The 12321-nt window shown below is 37.3% G+C and overlaps 1 protein-coding gene across 1 annotated transcript; it reads left to right on the top strand.

Annotated features, from left to right (window-relative positions):
- The first annotated feature begins 338 nt into the window (after positions 1 to 338).
- LOC106465900 (sal-like protein 1) lies at positions 339 to 5242 on the top strand. Its single transcript, XM_022393847.1, has one exon. It carries the CDS (start codon positions 435 to 437, stop codon positions 4554 to 4556), a length of 4122 nt encoding a protein of 1373 aa, XP_022249555.1. The 5' UTR covers positions 339 to 434; the 3' UTR covers positions 4557 to 5242.
- The last annotated feature ends 7079 nt before the right edge of the window (positions 5243 to 12321 follow it).

Below are 12321 nucleotides of genomic sequence, written 5' to 3'. Positions count from 1 at the left end.
AAAAATTAGGGACGATAATGAACGGGTAGCCTTAATCTATCAGTTAAAAATTAGGGACGACAATGAACGGGTAACCTTAATCTATCAGTTAAAAATTAGGGACGACAATGAACGGGTAGCCTTAATCTATCAGTTAAAAATTAGGGTAGTGTTTGGGTAACTTTTTCTCAAACTTCTGAAAGAAACAAGCAAGTCTTTCAGATGGCGTTCAAATTTAAATTGTTGCTTCTTAATTCGCTGAACAAATTTAAAATCGTGATTTAATCTTCTTTTAATTTTAATTCTGTCATAGAAAGGATCTTGGAGCTCTAATTTGTTTTGTTTTTGTCACAGGGAACTCAAGTGACAATGATGTTGATGATGAGCACGTGTGTGGATCGTGCCAAACAGGGTTTTTGGAATTAGAAGACTTCCTGACACACAAGAAGACCTGCATGACGAAACGATTGATGGCCACACTGGGGGAGCTTTCATCCCCTAAAGATGGGAAACATAGTCCAGCGTCTGTCTTGAATTCCGTTTCAGCAACATATGATGACCATTGGTCACAGAGGCAGGACTGTCGTGTAAATAAAATTATCGGCAAAGTGGACTCTCTGATGCAGTCCTTACCAGATACAGAATGCAAAGACTTCTTTCATGATAGGTCATCCACAAAGTTTGAACATATTCAGGAGCCGACTCCATCTTTGCTGAGAAATAATCTGTCTCGTTCAATGGATTCTATGCAACAAGTGACGTCTTTTAATAATAGTCTTCTAAGTGTTCTACAAAATTTGCAAATGGCAGAACCTCGTAAATCTTCTCCTTCTGCAAGAAGTCCTTGTGAACAACTGGAAGTTTTGCAGTCGGCGCTCTGTAACCTTCAACATCAACAGTTTTTACAACTTCAGGTCATTCGAGAACTGCAGGTTCACATAACTCATAGAAATATGTCATCCGGTACAAGTTCTGATGCAAAGGTTACTCCTTTCCATCACTCCCTAAACTCAATCAGTGGTTCCCTTCTTCATCAACAAACACCTCCTCATAATCACAAGAGTGACAACTCTCTTCATCAAACAACACCTCAAAACCACAAGAGTGACAACTCTATTCATCAAACACCAACTCAAGACCACAAGAGTGACAACTCTATTCATCAAACACCTCCTCAGAGTCACCAGGTTGACGTTTCTTGTGAATCAAATAATCTTTCTGTCAGTCACCAATGTACTGAGTCTTTGTTTCTAAAAGAACCAAACACGCTCGACCTTCTGCAAAGACATACCGAAGAAGCTATTCAGAATACGATGTTTGAAGGGCCTTTCTTGCTTAGAGGCCTGTCTGGAGTGGTACTCAACAAAGGTATTAAAGGTCCTGAGAAAGGAACTGAAACCAGTGTATTGGAAGAAGAACAAGGGTTTAAGAAATCAGCACAGTGTCAACATCAATGTAATTATTGCAGGAAAGCATTTGGAAGTGATAGTGGCTTACAAATACATCTAAGATCTCATACTGGTGAGAGACCTTTCAAGTGTAACGTATGTGGGAACCGTTTCTCAACTAAAGGTAATTTGAAAGTCCATTTTCAGCGGCACAAGGATAAATATCCACACATTGAAATGAATCCTAACCCAGTTCCCGAACATCTCGACAAACTGTTTCCACTTCTGGAGCCTCAAATTCCTCGCACGGAGTCCTCAGAACGCTATGTGCTTCAAGAAATGGGAAACATTCAAAGAGTTAGTTGTTTTCCATTAAGAATGGTGGACACGCCATCACAATCTGCCTTCACAAGTACGATAGATAAAACAATTCTGAAAACCTCAAGAGCTCCCACTGACGAAGTTACAACAAATATTAGAGATAATAATTTCAAATTCGGTTTGGAAACTGATTCCTCAGAAAACAGTTTTCTTTCTAGCGAGAGCCCATTTGACAAACAAAGTGTTAATCCAGACCCTTGCCTTCCTAATTCTTCACGTGAGTCCCAGTATGAAGACGGTTTTGAAGACATGGACACAGAAGAAGGTAAACCTGGAAATTATCTTTTGTCAGCAGAAAGTTCACTTTCACCACCTACAACTACATCTGGCTTGAGTTTCTTTTCTTCCACTGTTTTAAAAGATAGCCAAATTTCTCAGCCAGAATGCCACAACTCCGAATTGACTGAATTCCCAATAAGGACTTCAAACAAATCAGAACTAATGTCAGCAAATAAGAGTCAACCTGGTGATTTATCATCTTATCAAAACATCTTGGTAAAACCGTTGGAGCATCTCGTTCAGAAATCAGATGCATCGGAAACGTCAAAGCTACAAACTCTAGTGGACAACATTGAAACTAAAATTAACACTGATAAGTGTGAGTGTCGTATATGCCATCAATTATTTAGTTGTAAAAGTTCTTTACAAATGCATTACAGAACTCACACTGGAGAAAGACCCTTTCTGTGTAAGTTATGTGGAAGAGCTTTTACTACTAAAGAAAACCTGAAGGCTCATAAGAGGCTACACAGAGTCGAATCGGTAGAGGGAGTTTACGGCAGTAACTACCTATGTGATTTAAACAATCAAATCACGAGTTTATCTGAAGCTAGCAGTGCGAGACTAGTTGATGTTTATCATCCTGGTTTGTTGTTTTCTAACAGCAAGACTTCTGTTGTTCCTCCAGTTTCCGGATCTCCAAATTCTTCAAACCAAGTATCTGACAATTCAGAACAATCTCGGTCACCAATAAGCTCTATTGAACCCTCGTTAGTCGAAAACGATGATAGATTAATTGAAGATCTCGAAAACCCAAGTTTGAATGATAGTGACAATATCGTCGGCTCGTCCAGCAAAACCAATCTAAATCCTGAACATTATCCTCCAACTTCTATTCAGACTGACATGCCTCAAAAAGGATGCATACAAGAAACCTTACCAGTCCTAAAGAACCACATAAAAACCACCAGCTATATACAAACTGAAGAACTTTATCCTGGTTCAACCAACATATCACCTGCCCCATCTTCATATAATACATCGAATTTTGGATTTCACACCAGTGAGAGGCCACTACCCCAAAGTGAAAACAGTACACTCATTCAAACGGACCCTTTGTGCAGAATGGCAAAAACAGGAAGCCCAGAAGTTCCCAAAGAAGACACACTTGGTGGTAATTCAGTAGAACCACAAGAACCATTGTTTAAGTCTACCCAACATGCTGGGATGCTATTAGTATCTCCAGACTCATCGGGATTCAGATCCCTACCGTCGACTATACAATATGATCATGCAATCCTAGACATCACACCTAAATCTTGCATAGCCTCATCCTCTAGCGAACCAACATTTTCAGTATCAACAGCTGCATTTTCTGGACTTCCCTTCCCCCCGACACCTGGATTTAATAAAACAACGTGTGGTGTTTGTTTCAAAACATTCGCTTGTAGCAGTGCATTAGCCATCCATATTCGAAGCCACACCAAAGAACGCCCGTTCAGATGTAATCTTTGTGATCGAGGATTTACCACCAAAGGGAACATGAAACAGCACATGTTAACTCATGACGTTGGAGATATTTCTACACAGAATAACCCAGCATCTTCTCCCTCCAGCTCCACAAGTTCATATACTGTGAAGAGTTTTCTCCCTACTTCTTCCAGTAGAAATACTCAACCTGCAACTGACGACGTGAAAAATAAAAGAACACATGAAAATGTCACGCCTCAGTCATTACCTAAAAGACCAACGGGACTGTCAAAACATGAATGCCTTATCTGCAACAGACCTTTTTCTAGTGGCAGTGCACTCAATATTCACATGCGCACTCACACTGGAGATAGACCTTTTAAATGCAATGTCTGTGACAGAGCTTTCACTACAAAGGGGAACCTGAAGGTTCACATGGGGACGCACATGTGGGCAAACAACTCATCAAGAAGGGGACTCAATATGGAATTCATGGACTCCCCTACTTTTAGAGTGGCTCATCCTCCCTTACCTGGCGAATTTCAACTGCTACGCCCTAATCTTTTCTTTCCGCCTCTGTCGCCTCTTTACATGAAAGGATTAATCAAGCCCAGCATGAATCAAATATCGGTGATCCACAGCTCGGTCAATATGCAAACCAACTGTCCGCCTGTGGGCCATCAGTCAGCAAGTAAACCACAAACAAGCTCTGAAACTTTGGATGGTACTCAGGGGCAGGAAGTTTGTTCTTCTCAGAAATCAGAATCAGATTGTCCTTCTGAAAAGTCCCAAACAAACTGTAGCCCCGCGGGGCCACAAGTAATTCGTCCTCTTCAGGAATCAAATTCTAGTTGTTCTGAAAAGTCTCAAACAGGTCGTCCTCCTTCTCCTGAGATGTCACGAGCAAAATGTCACTCTGAGAATCTCCAAACAGGACCTTCTGCCACGGAGTCTGAAGGGCAGATTCACTGTCATCTGGAAGTCAAATCGTCTTCCGATTTACACTCCTCAGAAATAAAACAACAGAAAGAGCTCTGTGGTGAAGAGTTAAAAAACTACAACTTTTCATTGGTTCCGATCTTGAAATCCACAAGATCAGAGACCGACAAGATAAACTGAATAGTACTACGCATGCCCATTAGATGTGAATCGCTTCACTTTCAAAAAGAGGGGGTAAAGAGATACATGCACATATTTCTCTCACGGTCTCTTAGAAACAGGCCGGTTTTTGTGGTTCCTATTGCGAAACTAGTCCAATATGGAAACAAAGAATACACACAATTTACCTGATCCTGTTTAGTTAAACATTCTCCACTCTTGAACAACTTCATACCGAAACGTTTTGATATACTTAGGACATTTTCATAAAAATATGTTTTCAAATGAAATGGAAAAAAAACAACTGTTTACGTGAAGTATCTTAGGAATATAGAAGTTAAAAAATGGGACGAGAAATAGGATTCCCCCTTTTTTTTGTTTAAAGCAAAAGTGCGTAATGAGCTATCTGCGTTCTGTCCACCGCGGGGAGTCGAACCCCGGATTTTATAGTAATAATTTCGTAAACTTGCCGCTGACCTAATGGGAACGGGAGAGGGATATGTTTTGGATTATTTAGGCAGATAAATTCCAGTTCAACTTGGCGTTTCATGTTTGCGTTCAGCTTAGACTGAAGTTGTGCTTAACGTTGTACATAATATCGTGTTACCGTGAAAACAGTTAATTTAGGTATACTAAAAACGGTTCTTGGTAAGTCTAACCAAACTAATCCTGGACGTAAGAGATTGCTGGTTAGAAAAATAAGTTCACGTGGAAAACTGTAAAAAAAAAAAAACCGGAAGGAAAATAGAGAATCTGTGTAGTTTGTGAAATGACAATATTTCAGAAAGTATATAGGTTTTATAATAAATAAAAAAAAACTTTTTTTTTTTAAGCTTAAATGAAATATGGGGAAAGGGGCGGAGGTATGTAACTGTGACGTAGTTGGTATTTTTCAACCCGAACGGCAAGTTATGCGATACATGGGCTAAACTGCTAGATTAGGGACGAAGAAGTCCCAGTCAATATTAGCCGTTTTTTATTTCGAATTGCTGGCGAGAGGATGGACAAACAGTCGGTAGTATAGGCCGCCTATGTGGTAACTCTTAACCGAATAGCAGGATCGATTTGTCAATTTTCTAATACCCTCGCAACTTAAAGTTCGAAACATCTACAGAAGTATATCGGGGGCTCGAACGTTAGACCTTACGATACGCAGTCCAGTACGCCAACCACCGATTGAACATAAAAGTTAATACCTTAGCACTAGCTATGTTCCGACTTACTTCTGGTTAATTTAATCATACCATAAAGTCGTGTAGCAGGTTTTATGTCCCATTAAAAATCATAAACATATTATAATTTAATCTGCTAAATCTACTTAACAAGAAATGTTGTGACTGTAGCTTACACTTTTCCACGTGAAAATAGATAAGTTAGAACGCCTCTGGTTAAACACCATACAGTCGTAGTGATTTTTTGTTTGTTTCACGCAAAACTACACAAGGGTTATCTGCGCTAGCCATCCCCAAATTTACATTAAGAAAATTAGAAGGAAGGCAACTAGTCAAAATCACCCACCGCCAACTGTTAGACTACTCTAACCAAATAGTGAGACTTGACCGTTATTCTTATATTGCACCCTCGGCCCCAGAGTGCTAAGCACACTTTTGCAGCAAAAGGGACGCGAACCACGGATCCTCGGTTTCGTAATCCCATCGCAGATAGTATTTTATTTTGTATTAAAATAATAAACACTTTATGATATACTTTGGTAAACTATTTACACATGGAAATAGATAAATTGCAGCGCCTCCTGGTTAAGGTTTGTATAAGTTGCACCATACAACTGAGAATTACTATAGCTTCAATCATGATGTTTGGCTGTACCTTCTTTTTGTGTGTATTTATGTGTGTTAGCAATATATATATATTGTGCATGTTTATAACAAACACTGGAGATTTAACCACAATAAGTTGTTTATGTAAAAAAAAAATAGTTAGGGTTAACTGAAAAAAAAGGAGAGAAGCAAATGTCATTTGAACTTAGTTTTATTTAAAACATTAATTTATTGAATAACGGAATTTGTCAATGTTAAAATAGTAATTGGGACGGTAACTGTATAGGTATGGTTTAGGTTTTGTTTTTTTGTATTACTGAAGAACAAACTTTAAATACAAAAGAAGGCTAATGTTAAAAGTTAAATTTTGTTTGGGAACTGATATCATAGATTTGTTTCTTTTTGTTTAATAAATGTGGTACTTTTTTATCTTGCATTCTGTCACTTTATCGCTAGTATTTGGCACATTAATATAAATACATTTTCTAACTTAATTATAAAGACAAAGTTTAATCCACTGAGATGTCGCTGTTTTACGTATCAACAATGACTTTCCAAGCATTCAAAACAATGTATCAAAAGGTAAATATCTACTTCTCTGTTAGCGTTATGTCATTTAATGACATTATTGGTATGTTTCTCTGTTAGCGTTATGTCATTTAATGACATTATTGGTATGTTTCTCTGTTAGCGTTATGTCATTTAATGACATTATTGGCATGTTTCTCTGTTAGCGTTATGTCATTTAATGACGTTTTTAGTATGTTTCTCTGTTGGGGTTTCGTTATGTAATGAAGGTAATGTATGTTTTCTTTGTTGACGTTTCGTTTTGTAATGAAGGTAGTGTATGTTTCTCTGTTGACGTTTCGTTTTGTAATGAAGGTAGTGTATGTTTCTCTGTTGGCGTTTCGTTATGTAAAGAAGGTAGTGTATATTTCTTTGTTGGCGTTTCGTTATGTAAAGAAGGTAGTGTATACTTCTTTGTTGGTGTTTCGTTATGTAAAGAAGGTAGTGTATATTTCTTTGTTGGCGTTTCGTTATGTAAAGAAGGTAGTGTATATTTCTTTGTTGGCGTTTCGTTATGTAATGAAGGTAGTGTATATTTCTTTGTTGGCGTTTCGTTATGTAATGAAGGTAGTGTATATTTCACTGTTGGCGTTTCGTTATGTAATGAAGGTAGTGTATATTTCTCTGTTGGCGTTTCGTTATGTAATGAATGTAGTGTATGTTTCTCTGTTGGCGTTTCGTTATGTAATGAAGGTAGTGTATGTTTCTCTGTTGGCGTTTCGTTTTGTAATGAAGGTAGTGTATGTTTCTTTGTTGGCGTTTCGTTATGTAATGAAGGTAGTGTATATTTCTCTGTTGGCGTTTTGTTATGTAATGAAGGTAGTGTATGTTTTATTTGTTGGCGTTTTGTTATGTAATGAAGGTAGTGTATGTTTTCTTTGTTGGCGTTTTGTTATGTAATGAAGGTAGTGTATATTTCTCTGTTGGCGTTTCGTTATGTAATGAAGGTAGTGTATATTTCTTTGTTGGCGTTTCGTTGTGTAATGAAGGTGTTGTATATTTCTTTGTTGGCGTTTCGTTATGTAATGAAGGTAGTGTATGTTTCTTTGTTGGCGTTTCGTTATGTAATGAAGGTAGTGTATATTTCTTTGTTGGCGTTTCGTTATGCAATAAAACTAGACGTGAGCTTCTGCTTTATCTTATTTTACAACCGTTTCAAGGTCGAGATGCTAGTGATCCCAAGATGGCGACACACACACAATAATGCCCTAAGTTCTATCACAAAGAAACACAAAGTTCTAACAGTCAGGTCGTGATTTTCTCTTTTTAATGTCGGAAAGTTCGCGTGAATACTGTGGATGATTTTAATAAACATATCAACCATATTTCAATTCAAGAAGAGAAGAAAAAAATTAGAAAATCCAGCTTAAACATTTGCTGAAACGTCACAAAGTCCACAATTATGATAGGGACTAACGAAGTTACTAAAAACGTCTGAATAACCAGAACCAGGATAAAGGCTAACAAAAAAATACAAAAAATGTTCAACAAGCAGAACCAGGATAAAGGCTAAGAAAAAATGTTCAACATCCAGAACCAGGATAAAGGCTAACAAAAAATACAAAAAATGTTCAACAACCAGAACCAGGATAAAGGCTAAGAAAAAATAAAAAAAATGTTCAACATCCAGAACCAGGATAAAGGCTAAGAAAAATTTAAAAAGTTCAACATCCAGAACCAGGATAAAGGCTAACAAAAAATGTTCAACAACCAAAACCAGGATAAAGGCTAAGAAAAAATACAAAAACTGTTCAACAACCAGAACCAGGATAAAGGCTAAGAAAAAAAAACAAAAAATAGTTCAACATCCAGAACCAGGATAAAGGCTAAGAAAAAAATACAAAAAATGTTCAACAACCAGAACCAAGATAAAGGCTAAGAAAAAATAAAAAACTGTTCAACATCCAAAACCAGGATAAAGGCTAAGAAAAAAAAAATGTTCAACAACCAGAACCAGGATAAAGGCTAAGAAACGTTTCAACATCCAGAATCAAAATGTGACGAAATGGAGACAAACAAAAATTGACAAACGTCTCACAATTTAGAACCACAATACAGTAGAATAAAGGTTAATAAAGTCTAGCAGGAGACGTGCAAGTAAAGTCCAAGGCAATAAAATATCTCAACCACTTGGAATATTGACTACCCTAGTTTTCTCAAATATGTAAAGTGAAGGATTTTATCTATCAAACATTTTCTTTCATTTTCAGTGAAGTCCAAGACCCGAGAGCAAAGTCCCGTCTTTCACAACAAGTATCATTTGACACGCAAAAAAAACAAAAAACTAATAAAAATGGACAAGAAGGAAGAACAGAATAAGAAAACTTTAGGTCACGTGTGTTAGTTACGAGAATAACAAATGTGGACCAACAAACTTAAGATGTCATTTAACCACGTTGTTTTAGTGATCACTGTTGGAAATCGTTATTTGGATGTTCGCTTAGAAGATACGAGTTACAGATTATTTTTAATTAAACAAAAGATTTTCTCATTATAAAAGTAAATTTCAAACTTAGGAGGGATTAAATCTTGATATTTATCTCGAAAGATTAACTCCACGGCTGCGCAACGTTGTGTATGATGAATGGAAGGTGTAACGTTCAAATTGTATCTTAAATATGCTTTATATATATATATATATACACACACGTGTACATATACATAACGAAATAGACAAAAGTACGTACGATAGAAACAACAGAAACTGTGTAATGTTAACAATTTTCGTTTCCCACTATAATTCAAATATACTCCACTGACCAAGTGGTCTGCGTGCTCGGACTGTGGATTCGAGTGTTCACGGTTTGCAGCCCTTTGTCGATAAAGGAGCTTCGTGTTTTGGAGCCGTGGGTACCGACGGTTAATTCCCAAAATTCGGTCACACGAGAGTTGTCGATAAGTGCTGTTGCCTTCTCTCTCTAGTGTCGGATAGAACCTGTTCCTTTCGCTTCAAAACACTGAAATGGATATCAATAAATTAGAAACCTTTGTTATAATAGTCGTGCATGTTTTCATCTTGTGTTTGATGCGACAGTTCCTTTCCTTACACACCGTATAACTTCTGAAAAAAACAACGATCATCTAGATGGTTTTTAAAACAAGCACGAGAAACCCTGTGACTTTAATTAATCCCTGTCTTATATACAAACTGTGCAGTGCAATTAATTTGTACTTGTTGTTATCTCAGCTGTAAAATGTATATAAACTTAGTGGACATTTAAATGACCGTTTCGGATCGATCCCCTCACGCAAGTTACTGCTGATGAACTCGAGAAAGAAATTCCCCAGTTTTAAGAAAAACAAAACTTAAACTAAAAAATAAGTAAAAGATCTCTTTTTTTTTCTTTCGCGTAATTATTTAAGCTTCCAACAATAAGTATATATTTTATTGTAAAAAAAAGAAATAATACAGGTTTGTTATTACTCCATTGTAGATTGCGTGAGAAGGTGGAAAAACATGCTTAAGTTGGCACAGAGTGTTTAAACTTTAAGATGACTTCAACGTTCATTAAACGTTCCTTGATATGGATGGGTTAACATGTGTCCCTCCTAAAACACTACACGCACGCGAGTTTTGAAGACGCGTCTTCTTCCTCAAAACCAACGAATGAACGTGGGTAATGTTGAATTTATTACACTATATTTACATTCATTAAAATTCTGTTTGGTTGTTTGTTTAAGAGCAAAGCCACTTAGGGCCATCTGCTGTGTCCAATGGGGGGAATCGAACCCCATATGTTAACACTCTAAATCTATAGGCTTACCGCCGTCCCATCGGGGTCTAGCGAGGCTGTTCACTCTGTTTAACATTTTGTTCATAAGGTGATTAAACTTTTTATAGTTCGCCAAAAAATCCTGTTCTTTTTTTTTTTTTGGTATCTCATATTTGCTGCTAGTTTATGAACTCAGAAAAACTTTTTCTTAAAGAGTCTCATTTCTGAACGTCAAATAAAGAACAGTACCAAACTTAACAGCTAATGAATGTGAAGATTTTACTTTAAATGGCTGGTCATTAACGCATCTTCTGTATGCGTTCCTCTTATTCTGTTAACTGGTAAGACAAATACGATCGCAGACCATAACGGTTACGCGTTCAATATCGGTACAAACGGTGAGTTAAAACGTGTCGCAGTATCGGCCGAAATGGCGAAATAAAACGCGATTGATCTCAGCCAAACCGATGAGTTAGATCGGCCGAAATGGCGAGATAAAACGCGTTCAGTCTCAGCCAAACTGCTGAGTTAAAACGCGTCAAAATTCGGCCGAATGGCGAAATAAAACGCGATTGATCTCAGCCAAACCGATGAGTTAGAACGGTCGAAATGGCGACATAAAACGCGTTCGGTCTCAGCCAAACTGGTGAGTTAGATCGGCCGAAATGGCGATATAAAACGCGTTCAGTCTCAGTCAGACAGGAGAGTTAAACCTACACTGATATTCAAACTGTTTGTGTGTGGTACTGTTGGTTAGTTACACTGTGATATTCAACCTGTTTGTGTGTGGTACTATTGGTTAGTTACAATGGAATATTCAAACTGTTTGTGTGTGGTATTGTCGGTTAGTTACACTGGGATATTCAAACTGTTTGTGTGTGGTATTGTCGGTTAGTTACACTGGAATATTCAAACAGTTTGTGTGTAGTATTGTCGGTTAGTTACACTGGGATATTCAAACTGTTAGTGTGTGGTATTGTCGGTTAGTTACACTGGAATATTCAAACAGTTTGTGTGTGTGGTATTGTCGGTTAGTTACACTGGGATATTCAAACTGTTTGTGTGTGGTATTGTCGGTTAGTTACACTGGAATATTCAAACTGTTTGTGTGTGGTATTGTCGGTTAGTTACAATGGAATATTCAAACTGTTTGTGTGTAGTATTGTCGGTTAGTTACACTGGGATATTCAACCTATTTGTGTGCAGTATTGTCGGTTAGTTACAATGGAATATTCAAACTGTTTGTGTGTGGTATTGTCGGTTAGTTACACTGGGATATTCAAACAGTTTGTGTGTAGTATTGTCGGTTAGTTACACTGGGATATTTAAACTGTTTGTGTGTGGTATTGTCGGTTAGTTACAGTGGGATATTCAAACAGTTTGTGTGTGTGGTATTGTCGGTTAGTTACAATGGGATATTCAAACTGTTTGTGTGTGGTATTGTCGGTTAGTTACACTGGGGTATTCAAACTGTTGATTGTGGTCGTAGTTCTTCATTCACGTTAGTTCCGCAGTTTATTTATTTTTATTGTCGTTTTGTATTTATTACTAGTTCACCGTGTTTGTTTTTTTTACTTGGTGCAAACACTAGAAGGCAGATTAATCTGGAACATTTGAATTATGGTTAGATCTTGGCCGAAAATATAACAGTGCTGTGTCTTTCAGTTTTAGGTTTGTTTGTTGTTACACAAAGCTAAACAATGGGAGTTTTAGGTTTGTTTGTTGTTA

This window comes from Limulus polyphemus, unplaced genomic scaffold (genome assembly GCF_000517525.1).
Source record: "Limulus polyphemus unplaced genomic scaffold, Limulus_polyphemus-2.1.2 Scaffold2089, whole genome shotgun sequence".
In the NCBI taxonomy this organism is placed as follows: domain Eukaryota; kingdom Metazoa; phylum Arthropoda; class Merostomata; order Xiphosura; family Limulidae; genus Limulus; species Limulus polyphemus.
The sequence above is the reverse complement of the archived record's forward strand: the minus strand, read 5'-3'. Positions and strand labels throughout refer to the sequence as shown.

What these genes read in the sequence shown, in the direction of transcription:
- LOC106465900 (XM_022393847.1), top strand. Translation starts at nt 435, where the DNA reads ATGACGAAACGATTGATGGCCACACTGGGGGAGCTTTCATCCCCTAAA.